Source organism: Sarcophilus harrisii, chromosome 2 (genome assembly GCF_902635505.1).
Source record: "Sarcophilus harrisii chromosome 2, mSarHar1.11, whole genome shotgun sequence".
In the NCBI taxonomy this organism is placed as follows: Eukaryota; Metazoa; Chordata; class Mammalia; order Dasyuromorphia; family Dasyuridae; genus Sarcophilus; species Sarcophilus harrisii.
The window spans coordinates 386,121,169-386,146,362 of record NC_045427.1 but is presented as its reverse complement, the minus strand read 5'-3'; the positions used below and the strand labels follow the sequence as shown (position 1 = coordinate 386,146,362).

The 25,194-nt window shown below is 37.1% G+C and overlaps 1 protein-coding gene across 2 annotated transcripts in view; it reads right to left on the bottom strand.

The window, feature by feature from the left end:
• The window catches only part of GRIA1 (glutamate ionotropic receptor AMPA type subunit 1), a 343,445-nt gene extending 323,948 nt beyond the window's left edge, over positions 1–19,497 (bottom strand). For both annotated transcript variants that reach the window (XM_031953566.1, XM_031953564.1), the window contains exons 1-2: positions 19,170–19,497; positions 15,970–16,107 (exon numbers count right to left, since the gene is read on the bottom strand). In XM_031953566.1, coding sequence (XP_031809426.1) covers positions 15,970–16,107; positions 19,170–19,251 — 220 coding nt within the window. In that variant the 5' untranslated portion in view covers positions 19,252–19,497. The remainder of the gene's footprint in view (positions 1–15,969; positions 16,108–19,169) is intronic.
• Positions 19,498–25,194: the final 5,697 nt, after the last annotated feature.

Genomic DNA, 25,194 nt, shown 5'->3' with positions numbered 1-25,194 from the left:
AGGATGCTTTCAGAAAAACCTGGAAAGATTTATATGAACTGATGTAAAGTGAAATGAGCAGAACCAGGAGAACACTGCACACAGCAACAGCACTACTGTACAATAATCAACCATGAATGATTTAACTTTTCTCAGCAATATAATGACTGAAGATAATTCTTAATGACTCATGAATGCAGATTGAAGCAGTTTTTTGTTTCTTGGGATTTCTTTTTGGTCTGAGTTCTCTTTTCAATGTGACTAATATGGAAATATGTTTTGCATTTCTGTATATGTATAACCTATATCAAACTGCTTGCCTTCTCAGGAAGAGGGGAAGGAGAGAAGTAGAATCATATAAGAGAGGATGAAATGAAGATAATGATTTCTGCTTTGGATATGCTGCATTAGAGATGTCTATATGACATGCAGTTCAAATTGTCAAGTAGACAGTTGCTTATTTGGAACTATAAATCAGGAAAAAAACAACTTAGAATTACATTTATAAATATGAGTATCATCATCTTAGAGACAATAATTGAATGAATAGAAGTTGGTGAGATTGTCAAATGAGACAGTCTAATTTAGAAAGAGGATCGATTGTAGAGTCTTGGGTGACACTCACAGTTAAGATGTATAACATAAGTGAAGATCCAAAAAAGAAACATGAGAAGAGGTCAGTCAGGAGGAAAATCAAGAGAGAACACTGTTATGAAAACTGAGAGGAGACAATAAGTCAGTTTCAAATGTTACAAGAGAGGTCAAGAAGAATGAGCTTTGAGAAAACCCCCATTCAGTTTGGTGATTAAATCACTGGTAATATTGTTTTTGTTGTGTTGCTGTTGTTTTTTATTTAGTATCTTTTTTCCCCAAGTTACATTTAAAACTTTGGGATGTAATGCTTTTCACAATCTGGCCCTTTTCTGTCTTTCCCCACTTGCATGCACTCTTTGATCCAGCTATGATGGCATACTTGTTCCTCAGACACAACACTTCACCTTCTGCTTCCATGCCTTTGCATTGGCTATCCCTATCCCTGAAACTCGTTTCTTCTTTATCTCTCCTAGAATACTGGATTCCTTTAAAATGATTGTTTGAGCAAACAATACTTTCTGCAGAATACCTTTATTGTTATCTCCTCCTCACACTTAGCAACCTGTTTCCATCTATCCTCTATATTGTTGTTCAGTCATTTTTCACTCCTGTCCATTTCTTCATGATCCCATCTTGGCAAAACTACCAGCTTACCATTTCCTTCTCCAGGTCATTTTACAGATAAGTAAAATGAAGCAAATAGGGCTAAGTATGACTTGACCAAGGTCAAAAATTATTAAGAACTGAAGCTGGATTTGAACCAGGTCGGGCATTCTATGCACTGAGTAACCTAGCTGCATTTTATATGTATCTACTTATACAAAGATTGCCTCTCATTAGAATGAAAGCAATCACTTTTCTTTGTGTCCCTGGTATACAAAACAGAATATAGAACATTGTAAATCTTAATGTTTGTTGATGAACTTTCTACATTATATTTATTGTACAATATTACTCAATTATGAATAAGAACAGAAACCATATGCTTTATATACATTTATATACATGCCCACATGGCTAACATAGGAGTTTACATATAATAGGTGCTTAATAAATGGTTGTTAAATTAATTAAATCTCCTAATTCTCATGATCTTATATGACATATATCAGTTCTCTTTTGGTTTCCATGGATTTCAACAGATTTACTGGAAAGCACTTCAAAGGACATATAGTCTAAGTCATATCTGAATAGGATTATTGTCTATAATATACCTCACAAGTGCCCGCTCAGTCTCTGGTTCATGACTACTTCTTCTCTCCCTCTGCCCCTCCCCTGCCCCACACCTGCCTAGTGATAGTGAACTCATTATCTCTTGAGATAGCTTATTCTGCTTTTATGTGGCTTTAAACATTTTCTATCTGGGGAGCTTAAAACTACTCCCTGGTAGCTTTCCTCCACTGTCCTTTATCCTAGCCCTTATTATTCATGAAGGTTCTTTAGATATTTGATGATAGCTATGATGTGCTCCCTAAGCCTTTTCTAAATATTCCTAGTTCTTTCAAATGATTCTTTTATGAAATGGATTCCATTTCCCTTCCCATCCTGGTTGTCTTCCACTTGACATCCTCCCCTCTAATTTATACTCTCCTAAAATGTGGGACCTAGAACCAAGAACAAATTCTTTAGATATGGCCTGACTAAGGTAGAGGACAGTGTAGGACTATAATTTCCCTTAATCTTTTTTTTTTTTTCTGTCACATTGCTCTACTAACTTATATTAAACTTGAAGTCGCTGAAGTCCCAAGGTCATTTTAATAGCAACTGCCCCAACTATACTTTCACAGTTGATTTTCTGATCCTAAATGAAGAACTTTACATTTATCCCCATTCAATTTTATCTTGTTAGATCCAACTCATCATTGTACCTGGCGATATTTTTTGCAACGGAATCCTGTCATCTAAACTTGTAGTTATCCCTTCCAATTTTGTGTCTTTCCCCTATTTTGTAAACATGCCTTCATTATCTTATTAACTATTTAGGTAAGGCTAAAGCATTCCCTTGTCTGATCTGTCTCCCTGCTCTTTCCCACTCCCATTTTGGAAATGTATTAAGGCACTGCTTTTGCCAAGAACTATAAAGGATGTAACCAATTAGGAGAATCTACCATCTGGTGGTGTGGGTTTGCCCAGTATGCAGCCAACACTCAAACCACAGCCATTAAAGTTTGGCAACTACATCTTGAGTAGTTGAATGGGAGGAGCACCACCTTGGATATGGTAGAGAGTAAAACTGGGTTTGGGGCACTTGTAGAATCACAGAAGTGGAAAAGACCTCGCAAAATTCTTTATTTCAATCTTGATTCTGCCTCCCTGAGCATCCTTATAATTCTAGCCACTTTTTTTTTTGGGGGGGGGTATCATTATTTCCTCTCTAACTGCTAAAGGGATTATATCAGAACTGACTACTACATTTTTGTACTCTAACCTGGCTATGAACCTACTGCCTCTATCTTCCCACATAAAATATAGGTCAGTTATAGGAAGGCAGTGGGATCAGGTTTTAATTCATTTAGAAAGGTAGCATGGTGCAGTGGTAAGAGCCATGAATTCTGAATCTGAGGCCTAAGTTCTAATCTTTTTCTTTACTACTTTACTAATCTGTTCTTTACTACCTACAATACTTTAGATGACTTACTTAACCTTCCTGATCCTCATCTATAAAAAGACAGAGATTAGCATCAATGGCTTCTAAAGGTTCTTTATAGCTAAAAATCTATTATCCCATGATCAATTGAACTTGACATTTATTAAGAATCTGCAATGTACAGAGATCATGATAAGCAGATAGCCTATGTGTATATAGTTGTATATTATAGATTATAGTTGTTTATTATATATAATGTATATATACATACATATATAATCTACAAATATTCTCTCTCCCTCCCTCCTTGAATGTATGTGCTGACATGCATGCATTACACACACAAATGTTTGTGTATACACATTAAAATTTATGACTATTATCTCAACTGGACCTTACTTCTGAATCAGATTCATAAAATAATAACAACTCACATTTTTAATGTTTTGCAATTTGCAAGGTGCTTTTTTCTAATTCACTTACTCTAACAAGAAAATTCCTAACAAGACAATTATGAGGTATCTACTACAGATATTATTCCCATATCATAGTGGAGGAACATATTTAGAAGTAAAGTATCTAACCTAAGATCATAAGGACAACAACATGCAATAGGTCAGAATTAGAATCTGAACTCAGGTCTTCTGACTCCAAACAGAAAAACATCACCTGGCATCTAACTGTTCATAGCTTTGTGTGTCTTATTCAGTTGTCTAGATTTCTGAGCTGTCCTCTGCATTAGCCTGTGACCACCTGGATTCCTATCTTTTGACAGCTTCAAAATCTTTTAAAATTATTCTTTGACTCTTCCATCCAAAAAGATTTTCTATGTTCTGTGCTCTATAAATTATACAGTGAAATGTATACAGTGCTAGATTCAAGTAAGAGGATTGAGTTTCAAATCCTGGCTCTCCATTTACTCCTTGTGTTATCTAGCTCTTAGTACAATGTCTGGCACATAGTAGTTACTTAACAAATGCTTGTTGACTTGACTTGGGTAAGTCATTTAAATATTCTGGATTTTAGTTTCCTCATTTTTAAAATGAAGGCATCAAATAAGGCATCCGCAAAATCAGTGCAGTATTAAACTTTAATAGCTTTGGGAAATCCTATCTAGCCCCTATAGTATTGCAGCTAGAAACATATGGTCCTATGCCCCTACCTAGGACATCAAACTAAGTTCCTCTTGTTTCTCCAGAGGCAAAGTTTTTCTTAGGCATGGGTGAGAGAAAGATGATTAGGTCCCGTTATGTCTCATACTCAGTTCCTGGGGAAATTTTACTTCTCTTAGTCTCAATCTCTATTATCTATAAAATGCAATAATGACCAACTACAGGAAGAAGCAACTAATCATAATGATCCAATGATGTCTTTTCATATTATAAAAAAATCCACTAAATATAATCACCACCTAATATTAGAATTAGATGGGACCTGGATGATGTTCCTCCAGAAATAGAAGGACTTGGTAAAATACATGTTCCGTCCTCCCCTTCTCCCTGTCCCTGCCTAGCCACTAGCCCTGCATTAACAATGGTTTTCATATGCTTACATACAACTTTAATTTTAAAATGTCAAAACCATTCTTAGTTCTCGAGCCATCTAAAAGCAGCAAGTGTGCCAGTCTTTGTCCTTAGTTTGCTGATCCCTAATTAGTCCAATCTCTTCATTTTATAGGAGAGAAAATGGATTCTCACTGAGGGAAAGTGACCTGTTCAATGTCACAAATCATTTGCTTATAGTAATAATACTGATAGTATCTGAGGCAAGACTCAGGACTCCTTTACTCTAAATATATCACTCAATCTGCTATGCCACATAGCTGCCTCTTATCATCTTTTGACTTTTGTATTACCTATATTTCACACTTAATAAAGCCTAAGATCCTTAGCCTGGTATTCAAGTCCTCTCAAAACCTGCCTTTAAGCTTTCTTTAATAATTTCAACTTCAGTATCATTTACCTGCCTTACAACTCCCCCCAAAGACCTGCATACTTTAGGAGCAAGGGACATCTCTTAATGCTCTTTAAGGCTTTGTAATGTAAGATAGGGTACAGAGATAATACAAGAGCAGTTGGTAGTGGGAATAATATTTTCAGTCATGATGGATTCTCAAAGCTCCTGTACAGATGGCATATACTATGGGGGAAGGAGATGCCATTTGGAGCCATGACATTGTACAGAAAGTAAACGTGGGTAGATGTGGGTTAAAAGCATTTTGAACTCATGCCAATGAAAAGGATGGGGAATTGTTATCATTATCATCTGATGCACAGGCAGTGATGAAGAGTAGGGTCTATGATTTAGGAATAATTGAAGGGATCACTATATTCTGGGGCTATCCAAAAGGTGTACAAATGATTAGTGGGAAGAAACTAACCTTCCTCTCAAGATCATTTAGACTCACTCCTGCCGATACAATACTAAGGCTAATTGACATTTAAATAGCATTTTAAGATTTTTGATCCTTTTCACATCACCACCACCAACAAAATAATAATAGTTAACATTTACATAGTGCTCTTAAGGTTTACAATACACTTTATGTACACTATCTCATTTTATTCTCACAACTTCCTTAGGAGGTAGGTATTATTATTATTCCCTAATAGAAAGCAAGGAAACTGAGTCTATTAAGTGACTTATATGGGATTAGACAATAAGAATCTGAGGCAGAATTCAAACTCAGGTCTTCCAAATTCCAAATCCAGCAGTTTCATCTCTTATGCCACATGATAAAAGGAACTTGGGATATATCTAAGCAAGAGTTTTATTGTCTTACCCTTACAAATATCAAGCAAACTGATTCTCCTGAATCATGTGGAATTCAATTCAACTCAACAAATATTTCTTCAAGAATATGAATTTCTGGTGGAGTAGTTGAGGCAGTCTTCCTCTGAGGAAGAACAAATTGAGGCAAGGGGTATGTTTTAGATCAACAGGGGCAGTCAGAAAATTTGCCTTTGGAAACATGAACAAATCATATCTCCTCTGACCCTTTGCTCATTTTTCAAGTAAAGGATAAAACTGAATAGTTCTTCTTAGTTCCATATCTACAGTGTAAGCCTATGAACCAAGAAATTAATAAGTGGCTAGTGAATTGGTACTGAAGAATTTGTTGCACTCAATAAATAACAGAAAAGCATGTTGCCTTTCCATGGTATATATTTAAAGAATCAGTAGGTAAAAAGCTAGAAATAATCTTGAGACCTTTAAAATTCAAACTCCCCATTTTACAGAGAAAGAAACTGAGTCCCAGAGAGGTTAAATATCTTACTTAAGGTCACAGAATTTGAATTTGTTTTTTTCTGAGCTCTTGTTCAGTCATGTCTGACTCTTCATGACCCTATTTGGGTTTTTTTTTTTTTTTTTTTTTTTTTTTTTTTTTTTTTTTTTTTTTTTTTTTTAGCAAAATGGTGGTGGGCTTACCAATGCCATCTCCAAGTCATTTAACAGATGAGAAAACTGAGGCAAACAGGGTTAAGTGACTTGACCAGGGTCACACAGCTAGTAAATATCTGAGACTGGATTTAACCTCAGGAGGATAAGTCTTACTTGCCATCTGGGGGAGAGAGTGGAGGGAGGGAGGGGAAAAATCGAAACAGAAGTGAGTGCAAGGGATAATGTTGTAAAACATTACCCTGGCATGGGTTCTGTCAATAAAAAGTTATTTAAAAAAAAAAAAGGAAGATAAGTCTTCCTAACTCCAGGTATTGGCATATCTCAACCAAACTGCCCCTAACTAGTTCTAATACGTACACAATTCTGTTTCCAGAGATATAATAGAGACAATGCTAAGACTTTTCAAATCTGGTGATCATCACCTTGATGATTCATGTGAAGGAAAAGAATACTACTCCAAGAAACTTAGAAAAAATTTCTAGAGATGTTGCACTCCAAGGGACAAGAAACAGAAGAGGTACAGGAAATATATATATATATTTAATTTGTTTCTGTTTCACTGCTACCAACAAGAACAAAGGTGTATTTTGTTAAGAAGATGATGTCTGAGAATGCGATTCAAATTCCTGGATCATGGCTAACAATAAAGAAATGATGGGCTCCTTGCCAGGCAGAAAATGAACCCTTTGAAGGTCAGCAAAAATATGTTTTTCTGGTCTTGCAAATATGATCAAGAAAGCTTTAAATGGAAAATGGAAGGAGCAGGTAATTGCCCAGCTGTATCTGCCAATCCAAATATCAGTGTATAGTAGATACAGTATCTGGATTAGAATACTAGTGAAGCAGAACGGTAATTTGGATGAGATAAAAAACCAAAAAGAAAGAGAGAGAGAGAGAGAGAGAGAGAGAGAGAGAGAGAGAGAGAGAGAGAAAATAGTTTTATATGTCCACACACAAATACACAAAGTATAGTTAATGAAGAATGTGCATTAGATATTTTACTATAAGGTTGAATGTAACTCCTTACAGCTATCAATTAGATTTGGCAGGATTAAAAGTCAGAATATAACTGTATAAATATAATTTAAAGGAATAGAAAAGTGGGGAGATAAAAGATCATTCTATATTTAAATACACACACACACACACACACACACACACAGAGGAGGAAAAATCCATGAACCAGAAATGAAAGGTATGAACTCTTAGTAGAGGATTAACAATAAGAAAAAATAATATTAGTACAGAAGCATATTAGAGATCACCTGGAAATAAATGAAAAAAGATAAATAATTATGGAAATTGATCACAAGTAGATCCATGGCATATTGATGATGAAAACCTTCAATTCGGTGACATTATGGATACAGCACTGGATTTAGAGGTAGGAAGACCTCAGTGCAAAATGGTCTCAGATACTTACTAGCTTTGTGACACAGGGAATGACACTTAACCTTTTCTTACTCATTTTTTCCCTGTAAAATAGGGATAATAGAAGCATCTATCTCTCGGCATTGTTATAAAGATAAAATTGGATATTTATAAAATGCTATATAAATGATAGTTATTATTTTCTTTGCTATTAGTATCCTCATGTTAGTATACTCTCTCTACCAAAAACAGAACACCTCATAAATTAATCAATTGGCTTATTAATAGTTTCTTTTGGCAAAAAGAAAATAGAGGATGAAAAAAATAGGACTTTCTATTCTGGACCAGAGCCTGATTGAAAACTGGTTGTTAAATACAGGGGAGATGTTATCACTCTCCATCTTAGAATCTATGATAAAGTAAGGTGCCAAGCATAACTTGACATTCATTCTAGACTTTGGGTGAGCAGATTTCAAAGAGCTCAGAGAAACAGAAAGTGGTCTCTCACTGATAATTGTTTACAAGAGACAGCAACATAAGAGGAAAGGATATCTCTCAAGAATAAGATTACAAAAATACAAAAAAATGATGAGGAAGAAAAAGGAAAAATTATCTAAAAGCTTGATGCAGATTATCAAATTCTGATTTTGAAAAGACTGGCATAGATGGAAGAAAGATCAAGCAAAGAATGATGAACAGAAATATATTCTATAAGAAGAGTGGCAATAGTGTTAAAGAGCAAAATGGGTTGAGAATTGAAATGAATATTCAGGACAACTACAACCACAACCACAACAAAAAAGACCAAAATGACAATGAGTATGTCAGGAGCAAGGAAAAGAAAACTCATTGGGTAGGGATCAAGGGTTGGGGGGAGTGGAGAAACTCTACAGAGAGAAAACAAGAGAAAAATTCTTACTTTTCTTTTGCTTACTTCACACCAAAGAGAATGATCTTTGTACTAGGAAGGAGAATAAAATAATTAACATGAGTAGAAAAAAAGAAAAGCAAGGAAATGAAGTTAATTCACATAGTTGATCCCAATTAGTTCAAGCCTAACCTTGCCTTGGTGAGCTACATCTCAGAGTTATGATGAATGTAATAGTTGAGTCACTGTCACTAATCTTTAAAAGAAGATTAATGAACCTGAAGAACATGGGTAGAGAAGTATCACCTATAACACTGGATACAGACAAATATTCTAATTTTAGTCAAATGAAGAACATGGTCCCTGGAACCTGTAGAATAGTGAGTTTGAGTTCAAATCTAGCAAAATTCTAGAACATATTATTAAAGGATTTCTTTGTTTGCATGAAAAAAGGGAATTGATGATCACTGAAAGGCAGCATGGATTCATCAAGAATAGACCACAATAAATTAATGCCATTTTCTTTGCTGATAAAGTCACTAGACTGGTAGGTTGAAGGAATGTTGTAGCTAAGAAATCATTCAGACTTTACTAAAGAATTTGACAAAATATTCTCACAATCCTTGTGAACAAGATGGAGAGATTTAGGATACATCAAAACTTCTTCAACTGTGGTGTGTAACCACATATGGGATCGTGTAATTAAATGTGGGGGTTATAATTTATTATCAGTAAATATTTTATTTGCATACTTATTTTATATATATATATATATATATATATATATATATATATATATATATGATGGCACAAACATTTCTCAGGCAAAAAGAGATCACAAATGGAAAAAAAAAGTTTAAGAAGCCATGGACTAAATGAGAGTCAAATAGATTCATAAATAGTCAAGTGCTCAAAGAATAGTCAATAGTGGGTTAATGGTAATCTGTTTTGAAGTCTGCAATAAAATGCCTTAGGGCCCTATCTCTGCTTCTGTGATGGTCAACATGTTTATTTATTATTGATACAAGTAAAAGGCTTATCATACTTTTATTTGCAGACTACATGAAGTTGAGAAAGATAGTTAATACTTTGGATGATGCATTAGGTATTTTAAAAGATTTCAACAGCCTAGAATAATGACCCAAAATGAACAATGAATATAATTGGCTTAAGTGGAAAGATCTATTTTTTTATTCAAAAGAATCAATCAAAACTAGAATAGGGAGGTGAAAATAGAGAACAGAGCAAAAATATCTTAGAAAAATATTTGTGAAATACAAGCTCGATACTGGTCAAGAGAGTAAAATGGCAACCAAAAGAGTTGATACAGTCCCAGGCTGTCAGGATCCATATAATTCCTAGGAATGAGAGCACTGATAATCCTGTTATATTCTATTCTGGTCAGTCTGTATCTGGCATGCTGCTTTCAGTTCCATATCACATTTTAGGAAGAACTCTGACAAGTAAATACATATCAAGAAGAAGGCAATTAGGATGATGATGTGTGAAAGGGGGTAAGAAAATGCTGTGAGAGAATCAGTCAATGAAATTGGGGCTACCAAAGAGACAAAATAAACTGTAACCTTGGGCAACTTCTTACACCCAGAGTCAAGATTTTAAATCAGACATTCTGCCTCTCTCTTCAGGGCTCTTCCCACACATCATACTTTATCTTACAAACTCTTTGCATCACCACTAACTGCCCACTCTTATTACAAGTTTCTTGAAGTAGAGCAATAAGCTAGCTTATTCCAGTAAGGGTGTTGTAGAGAGAGTCACTAGCAGAAAGGTTTTTAAAGCATTCTACAAAGTCAAAACAGTGCAGTAATGCTTCTTTTTAATCAATGGCATGACTAACAACAATCCATTACCAGCTACTGCATACTTTAGGTGTGGGTGGCCAGACTTAGAATGTGGTTCAAGATGCTCCAGTCAAACTCTGAGCTCATCTATTATGGGGTGGGGAAAAGGGAAGTGCAGGAAGAGAGTACACTGGTTGACAGGGAGATGTACATGGAGAGCAAAGAGAAATAATGCTACCAGGTTGAGTTGTATCAATATTAGTGTATCCCCCAAATGTCCTTTGCCTAGTTCCATTTGTAGTCTCCATAAGGAAGGGCTAGGAAATGACATAGTTCAAACACAAGTCCAGAGCTCATCACTCCATTGCCATACTATTTCTGACACATGATCTGCTGGGGAAGCAGTTGTAATGTAATAGAAATTTAATGGAAAGTGTTTAGATTCAGGAAGTCTGAATGCAAGTCTTGTTTCTGCTACTTATTTGTTTTTTAACCCATGGTAGTCAATTTGCTTTTCTGTCTCAGTTTCCCCATGGGTTAATTTGGAGCCCACTTCTCTCTTTTCTCCCTTCTTTAGTTGCTGAAAAATGCCATACTAGAGCTCCAGAAAGAGTGAGTACAGATCCCACCTCTGACACTTTCTATGTAATTCTGGACAAGTCACTTAACTGCTCTAAACCTCGGTATCCTTATCTGTAAAATAGGGAGGGGAAGGATTAGATTAAATGTCTTACAAAATCTTTTTCTTTTCAAAATCTATTATTTTAAGAGTCAGGAAGACCTGAATTTGAATTTAGTCTTGGAAACTTACTGTTACTTACTAACTCTATCAATCAGCTTCAATTTTCTCAACTGTAAAAGGGGAATAATATTCTTATCCAAAGGGTTGTTTTGAGGATCAAATAAAATAATATCTAAGGCATTTTACAAATGTTAGTTTTTATTGTTCTTAGTTGAATGCATTTTAACACAAAGCATTATTAAATCTAATTTGTAACCTAGCAATGGAAAGTATCTAAACTGGATTATCAAAGATGAAGATAGCATATGACTCACTCAACAATACATTTACAATGAAGACCCGGACTGAATTAGAAAAATTAATATGACAAACTCCTCCAGAGTTTGAAGTCTACACACTGTGGCCAAACTCATTTTCCCCAAACCTCAGAAATCCTTTCATCAAAAATTCTCCTGCTTAGAAAGTCACAACTGTTCCTTATTGTCTTCTCTAAATGATCTGGTTAAATCATTAAGTCATAGCCTATCTGAGCTAGAAAGGGTCACTTATCTCAAGTATTTGAAGAATGGATGCATAGAGGAAGGATTAGATTTGTTTTGCTTGATCTCAGAGAGTAGTATCTGGAATAATCAATGAAATTTGCAAAAAAAAAAAAAAAGTTAATTTAGATTTTAAATAAAGAAACACTCCTTAACTTTCAAAATTGTGTGTTGGGTATTTATAATGATCTGTTTTCCATTAGGCATTAGATTGAGTGGCCATTGGGGTCCTTTCCAAGTCTCAATTTTTTGGTTCTGCCTCCTATGTTACAGAGAAAGAAATTTGGAAGGTTGGGATAGTGGTGGATAAAAATGATAAAGAAGATACATTGTCATGGAATTTAAGAGTATAATGTAGGTATCCTGAATCACAGTGTAGGATTTCTATACCTACATTACTACTGCTTTAACAGCACAAATGACAACTATTTGGCTCCTTTGATATTAACAAGAATACCCGGATCAATTTTTTCTTCATTTCTTCAAAACAAAACAAAAATCTTAAATGGAGGCTTAACTTGATAAGATAACATCCTTGTCATTTCATATTGCACTTTAAAAGGTGTGTCCTGACATAGTCGTGGTCTTTACCACTAGCCATCCTGTTTTCCCCACATGCCTGTGCTTCAGACATGGTCTACAACTGTAGAAATCTTCAGTTCTTAATAAACTCCCCTAGCATCACCCTCTCATACTTTAATGACTCTCTTCTATATCTCAAATTTATCCAGAATTTCCTATAGAAAATCAAGCATACAACCATTTCCCCCCATATACACATCTCCCTCATGTACCCTTAATTCCCACATAATATCCTGCAACTGGTAGCCTGAAAAACAGTTTCAGATCTTAACAGCAGATCACAACCACAGCTGATTTATGGAGATAAAATTTTCTATTTCCTTTCATACTTTGAACTTTCAAGGCTGCCTCCTCCTCGAAGTACTTATCCTCAACTCCAATAAGAAACAAGCTCTCTTATGTGATATCATAGTATTAAGTACATCAGGGATTGTCTTTTGCCTTTCTTTGTAATACCAATATTTAGCATGATGCCTGGCACATCGTGGCACATTAAGTAGGCACTTAATAAATGTTTACTGATAATTTATTGACTGATTTATGATGTTAATATAATCATATTGCGTTATAATTATATAACTACAACTAGTTATATAGTTACAAGTAGTTATTCTACTAGTTATGTAGTAAAAAGTCAAATTTATATTCCCAAATCTCATAGACCCGAAACTAAAGATGCCTAAATTTGTGCTTGACCAAGAATCCCAATTGCAATATCCACTAGCAGTCCTCTAGATTTTGCTTGATGATTTCCAGTGAGAGAGAACCTATGTCCTCCTCAGGCAGCTCTTCCCACTCAGAAATAGACTTTTATCAAGAAGAAACCTGTTTCCCTGAAACTTCTAACCTTGTTTCTCAGTCTTCCTTCTGAGATCTAACAAAAATATATCATTCTTTCTTCACAGTGATAATTCTTTGAATATTTGAAAACACTTTCCTCCCATCCCAGTCTCTTTTTCTTCAGTTTAAACATCCCAGTTCCTTTAGCTGGTATGCATGTGGTTTGATACCTGTTATCTTTCTCTGGATATGGCTCAGCATCCTTAAATATAGTATATACTCTAGAAGCTGTCTGCAAGAGAGAGTGTTGCTGGTGACTTTGCATAGTCTTTCCTCACTTAAATCCAATTCACTTGCAAGTCATGGTATCACCTTTCTAACATCTTGGTCCTCTTAGACAACATAGACAAACAACCACAAAAACAAAAGTATCACCAGCTAGGTGGGTCAGAGGATAGAGTGTATGCCTGAAGTCAGGAAAACTCATCTTTTTTAATTCAAATCTGGCCTCAGACACCTACTAGCTGTGTGACCCAGGGCAAGTCACTTAACACTGCTTGCCTCAGTTTCCTTATCTGTAAAATAGCTGGAGAAGAAATTGAGGAACTACTCCAGCACATCTGCCAAAAAACAAACAAACAAAAAGCCCAATGGGGTCATGAAGAGTCAGACAAGACTGAATAAAAAGATTATCCTGCTAGGAATATTTTCTACAACAATGTTCTGAGATAGTTTTCTAGCTTCTGCTAATATTCAACACATTCACTCAATTATTATAAAAACTGTATGGTTTACAAAGCATGTTATACAAAATGTCTCACGTTATGCTTAAAACAACTCTGTGAAATATGGGTTAATTCTTGCCTTCATTTTATAGAGGAGTCAATAAGTTTGTATTTGTAAATTAACTTCCCCAAGTTCACACTGCTATTAGGTGGCACAGCTGGGATTCTAACGCTTACCCTCTGCTTTCAAGGTTAGTGCTCTTTCCTCTCCCTGGTTCACCAATGTACAGTTCCTTTCTCATATAAATTTAGTCATTAAAGTGATATAATCCCTATTTTATAGGGGAGAATGAGATTCAGAAAGATAGTATGACTTCCCTAGAGGCCCATAAATGCCAAAAAATTTGTACCAGGTTCAAATTCAGATCTCTTGGTCCCAAACCCAAGTCCCTTCCCATCAGACCACTAATTTAGATCAGTCATCTTTCTATATATTTCCCCCCCCCCCCCATTTAAGCTCTTCAAAAATTAAGACATTCTATCTTTATTTATTTTTTTACTCCTATCCACCCTCATCTTTATCACAAAGCAGAGACCACAAAGCAGAGAGTTCTGCACACCCTATGCACTTTGTAACTTTTCAGAATGAATCAACATCCAAACCAATCCATTGATTAATTTGTGTGCTCAAGTGTTCTGCTCGAGGGGGGGGCGGGGGGGAAAGAGGGAGGAAGAATATAAAGGTAAGTATTGATTTAGAGTTAGGATGGATCTTCAGAATTATTTAGATCATTCTCATTTTACAGTTGGAGAAACTGAGATCAGGGAAATGATGCTATTTGCCCAAGATTATATAGCTAGAATGGCAGAGCTGGTAGTAGAACCCAAACCTCCTGATTTTAGTCCAATCCTCTGCCAACTGAATCAATGGAGCACACCAGCATCTCATAGGATAATAATAACAATATAATAGCTGCATTCATGTAGTGTTTTGTGGTTTATAAACACTATCTCATTTAATCTTTATAATTTGTGCTATATGCAAAATATCCAGTACTACATAATAACAATAAAAAGTGACATGATATTTCCATGTTCCCCTTTATGGAAAAAGCAGAAAGACATGAAAATGAGGACCCTAAATACCCCTTTAAAGAAGCCCAACCCCATCCTCAAACTGCTCATTGTAGCTGTGCCATCCACCAGATATGGTTGGTAAGATAACTCCCTATTGAGCATAACTTTTGCTTCTTTTGCATAACCACACAAGATACTGTTCATTATGTCATTTCATGTACTTAGATGCACATTAATTGCCTAAGCTTTTAATTTTCTCAGTTCAAGCACTTGAAACCCATCCATTTCTTCTGCTTCCCTTAGATGAACTCTTATCTACTCTACCCTGAAATTCTTTACCTATACTGCTGCTATTAATCTGTTTACCAACTCAATTGCTTTGAGAAACAGATCGAGTATCTTAAATAGATAACATTAACTCTATTAGATGTGGAACTGAATATGTAACATCTCACCTGGCCCTTAGGAGGAAGCACTTTCAAATTTAGTCTATTGCAAATGGGTGCTGTTTTTCCTTTTGGATAAAAGTAAGTCTCTAGACACAAGTCTCCAAAACATTTTGAAATTTCTTGGGTGATCACAATTTCTTGGGTGTTCCATATTTTACCATGGGACACTGCTTATTATGCTGGATCAGGGAACTAAATCACAACAATAGTGAATATTACTCAACATAGAACAACCACTGTCATGTTATTTACAGTCATCCCAAGAGGAGCATCAGCCCAAGAGGAGCATCAGTCCACTATGAGGGGTTCACAAAAACCAGCCACTGAAGTAACTATAAAGATGTCAGGAATTTTGCTCTGAATAAGGCTTAGTTTGGATTTGTTTTCAATAACCCTTCCTCATTTCCTTTTGGGGCTGTGGTAAACACTAGTCAAAACAATAAAAGGGAAAGAAGACAGTATGTTTACTTACATCTATACGTCATTTCAAAGCTGTCGCTGATGTTCACTATATCAATCTGGGGGAGCAGCTTCGGGGGTTCTGTGAGTTGCGACAATGCAAATCTAAAAGCTGCATGTTCCTGGGATTGCTGATTTGGAAATAATCCCCCTATGAGGAAAAACAAAAACATACCATATGGATTTTAAACGTAGCCATAGCGTACTAGGAAACTGACTAAACACCATTCATAGGATCATTGAAATATCAGCAAGAATTGGAAGAGACTTTAAAACACAAAATGTCAGAGCTGGAAGGGGGCTCAGAAGTTTCTAAATCAACTACCTAATTTCATAGAAGGGGGAAGTTAGGTCCATGGAATGGAAACAATTTCTCCAAGGAAGTAGAGAGTTAGTGGAAAAGTCAGGGAAAAAAAAAAAAAAAAAAAAAAAAACCTGAGTGACTGGTCAGTGCTCTCTTCACTATTCCAGGTTATTGCCTTTTCTCTGCTATACAACATTATAGTCCAGTCCAATTTGCATTGAATCCTGAATTTGACACTTGCTGCTCAGCTTTGGCAAAATCCAAGAATTCCAGGAAGCTCAGAAGCATCTCTCCCTCTCTTCCACGTATACACATTTTTCTACCCCCAACCAAGAATCATGAGGGTTCAAACTCAAAGTACTAAGCATCCTGTATCTTGTTCTATAGTCCTGCTTTATATAACCACACTTGTCACATTTCAGTGCCCAAACATTGGGGCCCATTTATCTCAAGAAACTATGGAAATGGTGTGTGAAACTTCTTTATTTTCCTGAAACTAACCAAGTGACCTATATGTACATATATATGTTTATATGTATTTACAGATGCACATAATCAAATATGTTATCTATTCATAAATGCATTCATAATTTGTATAGACAATACCAGATGGTCATACCTGTTTACACATAATACCCACAAACATACATATAAGCATATAGTATCCACCAATCTCACACATAATCATATGTAACATGTTCAGAAAATACTCAGTGTACAATATGTGCATGTAACACATGTATACAAACTTACACACATTTAGAAAGATAAGCTGATATTCATACAGATAGACATATTCAAACTCATGCACAATTTCTCTTCCTGAGTGCTTTTCCTTTAAAATTTTCTTCCATTTACACAGTATGTATTTTGCATGTTGTCTGACCCAATAGAATGTATACCCCTTGAAGGCAGTATCTGTACATGTATCTGTAGCATTTTATGTATTTTACCTTTATCTTCTTTTTACACAGCACTTAATAAATGCTTATTGACTTACTGATTATATATATATATATATATATGCAGATGAGATATATCCATAGTCCAGCATACACAGACACAAGCACAAATGAAAACAAATGTATACACAAATACCTAATATATATGGCCTCCTGAAAGTGCTATTTTAAACTGTTGTGCTTAAAACTGCACTAAGACTTTGGGACATCTTGTATACATATGGAGATACACACATTTATCTATATATGTATACACATATGCCTACACTCTCAGACATGCAGATACACACACATACTCATATACAAAATACCAGTACATATAACTGTACCCTCATTTTAATATCAAAACAAACTCTTCCAGATTCAATATTAAGGAGGGAATGAAGCTTCTCTCCTTTCTACCCCTCCCAGACACTAGCCTACTGGAAGACCACACCCTGAACACTTTCCTCCCTCTTCCATCTCCCCTCCCCCCTCCCTTCAATGAATGAAATAGAGGGTGGGGACAACTCTGTGAGCTAGTGTTGTCTGGGAGCTGCTGGGGTGACGGTTAGAATCCTGACGGAGGAAGCCAGCAGGGCGCCTGTTAACACGCAGAAGTTTGTCGTACAGACTACACGAACCCTCACGCAGACAGGAGCACAAAGCACCCCCACCCCCATCACAATCCATCCCCTCCTCCATTTCCTTCCTCCCCCTCACCATCCCAGCGTAACAGGTGTCAGGGAACAAAGGGAGCCATGATCCGACTCAAAAGCTTTTTGCTCGGCGTCAGGGCAATGAGGAGGTGAGGTGGGGGAAGGCGGAAGAAGGGAGTCGGGAGACCAGGCACCTTCGCGTTGCAGCAAGATAACGTGTACCACAGACACACAAAGACCCACAAACTCTGGGAAATGGAAACTTTCCACGGCGGATCCCTTGGGAGTGGGAAGAGGGGGCGGAGTGTGGGATGAAGAGGGAAAAAAAAATAGGCGAGAAGCTGTTAACAGAGCCAGGTCCCTGTTTCACACACGCTTTAACACATGTGAAACTCGACCCCTATTCTCCCCCTTCCTAGCCTCTTCTCCCTCTTCCCCATCCTTAACCAAAGCTTTTCGGCGTTGATTGATGGTATATGTTCACTACCTAGTAGACAAGCTGCATCTTAGGGTGGGTAGGGGGTGGGGAAGAGGTTTTGTTTCGGCCCAGAGAGCTCGAAGCGGGGAGGGGGTGGATAGACAGTATAGTCAAGATGCTGCATCTTGGAAGAATCCAGGAGTCACTTTAACTTGATGGAATGGAGCAGAAGAGACAGCGGAAAGGGGACGGGGGTTTGGGGATGGGGGAAGGCTAGAGGTAAGGAATTGGGAAGATTTTCCGATGGTGAAATGCAAGGGGGGGAGATTAAAAAAAAAGAGAGACTGATGAATTATTGAATAGTGGGGTGAGGGCGGAGGAGAGGAGGCAAGGATAGGAAAGAGAGCCCATTGCCTTAGGCTGCTTGATTTCTCGGGAGAAGACTATGCTGCTGTTTTATCCATCCCCTTAGCCCACCACAGCTTGCTTTAGTTTCTAAAATGGAGGAGGGGAAGGTTAGGGTTAACTGAACGCCCACCATTCCCTCGTCAACTGCAGCCTATTTGCAAAGCGCTGCTTCCACCATTTCACTCGCACGCCGTGTGTGTGTGTGTGTGTGTGTGTGTGTGTGTGTGTGTGTCCGCGCGCGTGCGTGCACAAAGTTCCCCATGCCTCCCCCCACCTCTCTGTGAGAGAGGGTTAACAGACACCCCTTCCCTGCGCTAGCAGCCCCCCAGGCCCGTGGCACGTCCGCAGCAAGCCCAGCCGCTCCTGACCACGCGCGGAGGAGAACCGGTGCACCAAAGCAGCGACCACCAGCCCCCACTGCCCAAACCTAGAAAGTGACTTCCAGCCTCCTCCCCATCCCCAGCCAAAGGCTTTCCCACTCACCGATCTGAATGTTGTTGGGGAAATTGGCACCTACTACCGCCCCTAGAAAACCGGTGCAAAAGAAGGCGAAAATGCACTGCATATTCCTTTTTGCATTGGCGAAAAAAGAAGCCCAGTTCCAACCATAGATTTGGGGGTTCCCTGCTCCCTTCCTCTCCCCGGCTTGGAGACTGCCCCTCGGGCGGCCCCTCAGCGCGTAGGGCAGGCTCCGCTCCTCTTGCAAACCGCCACTTCAACTGCCTTAGCACCAACTGGCGGCAGAGCGAGCTGAGCCGCTGACTGAGAGAAGCCCTTCTTCCCCCCGGCGCTCTCCCTCTCCCTCTCCCTCTCCCACTCTCCCTCTCCCTCTCTCCCTCGCTCTCTTGCTCTCTCCCTCTCACACACGCGCGCACGCACGCACGCGGCATTTCCATCAGGCTTAATGCCCGCCTCGCTCCGAGTTCAACAGCTGGGCTTCACTGCACATCGCCCCCAACCCCCATAAATTCTCCTTCCCCTTCTCTTTCCTAACCCAGGCCGAAATGGGACTGGGAGTGAGAGAAAAGGTTGCTTTGTCTTTGGAGGGGCAATTCCCTTCTCTCTTTCCTCCTACCTTTCCTCTAATAAACATATCGATACAGCGCTTTCTTCTTCGAAATTGCACAGCTACTTTTATCCCCATTTTCCAGAGGAAAAAGCTGAGGTTCAGGTTTACGGTTTACATATATCCTTTCTTCACAACTCTGTGAGGTAAATAAGGTAGGGGACATCATTCCTTTCCTCCTTTTAATTAAAGCGGAAACAGACTAAGGAAAGCAGTCCTCTTACACAGGTAGGTCAGCTTAATATATAAGGTCCCTTCCAGCTCTGAACCTTATCTTTGTTTTACAGATGAAAACCCAGGCTCAAAGAGTCTGAGCAACTTGCACACAATTCAGTGGTAGAATGCCACCTTGAACCGATGTGAAGAGACTTCAAACCCAGTGTCATTTCTCACTATTTCATAGTATAGGTTGAGGTGCATCCAAAGCTTGATTCTCAAAGGGACAATTAAATAATGCCCCTTTTCTCTTCCACAACATATCCCATTATCTTGCGTCTTGGTGAAAGCTGCCAGGAATGTGGGTTCTAGAGAGAATCAGTAGGTGGCATGGAGGATCCACTCTAGTCCCTAATCCTTCTCTGTTGATCTAGGTCACTTTTCCTAAAGAAAGAAAGTTGTATGTGGCACACTGTGTTCGCTCTACTGTCCCAATTATTAGTACAACCCGGTGCTCCAGGGACAGACCCTAGAAATCCCTCTTTTTTAAAAAGAGAAAAAAATGTTTTCCACATTTGGTGGAATGTTAGAAAGGCACAGCCAAATTGAAGAACTTCTGGCCAAAGTCCTTTCATTTTGGGGTCTAATCCCTGTTATCATGCCTTTATTCCAACTCTTGGCAGTGGTTTTTACTACAGTTAGGTTTTCCTCCCTTTAATCTAGAAAAGCACAAGATAGGTAATTTTGGTGTACTATAAAGACCAAGAAAGAACTTTATGCTGACCAGTTACATGAATCCTTTTACATCAGGGAAAGTCTGGAAGATACTGGCAAAATTTGCTTTTGGGATATTCAGTATAAATCAGTCTTCAATGGTAATTAAAGGACATCTGTGCTAATGCCCACCTGAAACACACACCTCTCTCTATAAGCTCCCAACAACCGAGTATCCAAATTCTTCTTGAATCCCTCTAGTGATGAGAGGTTCATTATCTTTTTAGGCAGTTCATTGAATGCTTCTTTATATCCACGTGAAATTTCTTTCTCCGTGATTTTCTTTGCTCATTTCCAATGCTGCCTTCTGGGACCAAGATTATCTGAATAGAATGAATATTCCACGAGTCTCCTCTTTCTCTCTGCCCTGCCTATCTCCAGTTCTTTCATATTGTTCTCATGTGGCATGTCACACCCTTGTTTCTCTCACCATGGCAGTAATGTTCCTTTAGTCATACTCCACTTTCAAAACATCTTCTAAAATGAGGCACCCAGAACTCAAAACCTTATTCCTGATGTGATTTAAACAGAACAGAGAATAGCAGGATTATTAACCTATTCCAACACAGTGGGTAGAGTACAAAATTTGGAGTCAGGAATATCTGAGTTCAATATTAATCTCAGACACTAACTGTGATTTTGGGCAAGTTACTAACCCCCCTTTTTTTTGATTCAGTGTCCCCATCTGTAAAATTGGGGTAACTGTTGTGAGGATTAAATAATATAATTATAAAGTACTTATCACAATGCCTAACACATAGTAATGCTATATATATATATATATATATATATATGTTAGCTATTATTATTAGTTATTTTAGAACAATTTAAGATTTTATTAATATGGGTTTTTTAGGGGGATGGGATAGTAAAGATAGGGCTGCTCATGGTTCACCAAGAGCCATGAAAGGCCTATCTCTTTCCATTTTTAGTTGTGTATCTGCTTTAATTTGAAGTCCAGAACCTCAAATGTATCCCTGCTCATTTTTTATGGCTATAGTCATTCATTGAATGTTGGAACCAGAAGAGATCTTAGAGGTTATCTGGTTTCTCATATTGTAGATGATTCGTCCATAGAGATAAAGTGGATTGTTTGAGGTCACAAAACTAGCCAGTGACAGAGATTTTTAAGTCTCTTTGGATATTATTTCTTTCATCCAAGGTTTTAGAAATTCATTTTTCCCTTCATTTTGCTTGCAAATTTAATAAGTATGCCATCTATGCTTTCATTCAATTTACTGATAAAATGTTGAACAAGCCAGAACTATGGACATAGTACTGCTATTTTATCCTGTATTATTATAATTAATGTCCTTCTTAGCATAAGATTGTAAATGATAGTCATTTTTAATATGTACATTCTAGGCACTGTGCTAAATGCTAGGGAAACAAAAAGAAGTAAAAAAAAAAGTTGCTTCTCTCAAGGAACTTACAACCTAACCAGGGAACTTAATGCATACAAATATATACAAAATAAGCTATATATGGGATGAATAGGAAATAATTAAAAGAGGAAAAAGGTTAGGATAAAGAGAGGTTGGAGAAGATTTCTGTAGAAAGGGAGATTTTAAATTTTAAAGGAAAATCAGAGAGGTCAATTGTTGGAGCAGAGAAGGGAAGGTGTTCTAGGAATGAGAGAGAACCAGAGAAAATGCCCAGAGGTAAGAGATGTCTTATTTGGGGAACAGCCAAAAGGCCACTGTCACTGAAGTAGTCACACCGAAAATGTTTCTAACATCCTAACAGTAATACTACTAAGTATTTCTGACATTGAATAGAGTAAGAAAAAACTAGAGTTATAGTAGAGAATCCACTGGATTTTGGACTTAGAAGGATCAGAAGAGCGAATTGCTTCTAGCTCAAACACTTACTTTCTGTGTGACATGGGGAAAACTATTTTTTAATAAATTTGTTTTCTCATCTGTAATAATAACCCACCCAACAAGATTGCCATTAGGAAATTGCTTTATATGCACTACAAAACACCATATAGACATAAGCTGTGCATCTGTCGGTAGTTGTACACTAATTGTTTTAGAATCATTGCCCTCAGTGAGCAAATAGTCCAACTCAAACATCTCTGATTGATTTATTAAAGCTACATTGATACAGACTACACATTTAAGATACCTATGCAGATTTAAACAGCAAGCTCTTTCACTTTTGTGCTGAGAAAGGGTTTAGGACTTTGAATAGAGAGAAAAAGTAGAAGTTTTAGGAATTATCTGTTTAAAGAGATGGTAATAAAGGGGGGAATGGAAGTGGAGAGTGCAGATGAGTGGGAGGAGAAGGATGTTAGAGCACAAAAATAATACTGGACTATTCAAGGAGTTAGCCCCTTGCTTCCTCTTTTTGAAAGGTGCCTGGGGACCTTTTAAGTTCTCTGTGCTTTTTAAGAGTAATAATAATAATTAAGTTGTCACTGTAGGCTTCGCATTTGTGTCACCTTTCTTCTGAGGATTTCCAAGTCTCTATAAGTATTAATTAGTGAAACCTCTCTCCACCCACCTGTAATAGATAAGAAATGCTTTACCTATTTTATTGGGAATCAAACAGACTACAAAAGATAGGTTTTTAATGATCATTTGTTATATCACCATAATATAATATGCAAATATGTTTCAAATCCAAGCCACACCACATTTGGCTCAATGTACATCTCATTTTCCTTATAAATAATGATATTTTTTCCAACTTAAAATATAAGAGACAGAACTGAAAATGGCAATATACAGAAATGTTCGCATCTTAGAAGTGGAACATCCTGAAGTCCCTTCTAGCTTTGTTATTCTGTATTCTATGTTTTATTTGTCTTTTATAGCAATAACATTCTATGATTCTACTGGACTGTGATTCAAAAGAAAATGTCAGATATAGGTTGGGAGTGGATAGCTGATGGATGGCAGATCACTGAAAATGCAATCAGAGGGAGGGTGCCTCGGTGGCTTTAAAAATTCCCTGGCAGATATAAAAATAATAACAATAATATTTTACATGTTTTAAGCACATTTCATATAGAAGTTTCCCAAAATGCTCCACAGACTGTGTGTATGGTGAGATCACCACCCTAAAGAATGTAATTACCCACATTGGAATTTTGCCAATTTCAACAGCATTTTCTATTTTTTTTCTGTCTTTCCTCCATTGCTCATACATATAACAACATTTTATAAGCCTGAAGCATTGCCCAGTAATTAGGGAGCAATGCAAATTTTGGAAAACATCCTGGAGAGGGATCAGTACCTCAAGAAATATATTTTCAATAAGGGAGTTCCAAATCTAAGCCTTTTTTTCTGGTGGAAACCACAAGCAATGAATACTGTACTTCCTAATAATACCAGTGATGCATTAATAGAATCAAAGCATTATGGCTTTCAGGGATCTAACAACATAATGTCAAATCGAAAAGGATTTAGACACCATATAATTAAGTCTCCTCATCTTACAGAAGAGGAAACTGAGACCCAAAGAAAGAAAATGACTTGCCCATAGGCATATATCTAAGTATGGACATATATTTTCACTTGGGCTTGGACTTTAGACTCCTCTGCATTCAATTTAGAGCACTGACCCAGTACAGGTCTTTTACATTTCCTGTTCAGTGTTCCTTCCATTATACTCTGTTACATGATAATCTAGAAGAGAGCAAATGGTGCTCAAAGTCAATTCTCTTTGGTTAGTAAAAATGAAAATGTAATCAATTTCCAGAAGAAATTACTTCCTTTTAGGGATGTGGGATGGGGAGAGAAGTCAAATGGGAAACAAGTAGGTTATTGACTATGCCATAGTGACTTCTCTAGCAGAATTGACAAAAACTAAAAAAATCATGGAGGTAACACTGGGTTCAACGTCAGAAACTGGGGTTTGAATCCCATTTTATATATGTGTATGACTTTAACCAATTTGTTATACTTTTATAATTCTTAGTTTCCTTTTTGGTATAAAGAAAAAGTTGGAATATTAAATTTCTTTAAGTTTCTCTGAGTTCTAACATTTTATATTCTAAGGTCTTTTCTAAGTTAACATTCTATGTTCTCTGCTCAAAGGTCCTTTCCAGTTGTCACATTTTATGTTCTAAGAAAGAGATTCTTAGCCCTGCAGTCCACAAACTTTTATAATATGTTTTATAGTTTATTTCCATGTAATTAGTTTCCTTTATAATACTATATATTTTATTTTATGGGTTTGAAAACATTATTTTGAGAATAGGACTATATGTTTTACCAGACCACTGATGGGAAGCATGAAAAAAAATTGATTAAGAACCTCTGTTCTAGGGATCCTTCCATCTCTGACATTCTCTACTTTCTCTTCTAAGTGAGCTCTTCTAGCTCTGAAATTCTGTTATCAATGTCCTAATATATTCTAATGTGATATTCATCATCCTAGCTATAGAATTTGCTCCTAGTGATGAGAAAATTGGGATACTAATGCATTGTTGGTAGAGTTATGAACTGATCCAAGAATTCTGGAGAGTAATTTGAAACTATTCCCAAAGGGCAAATTGTGAAT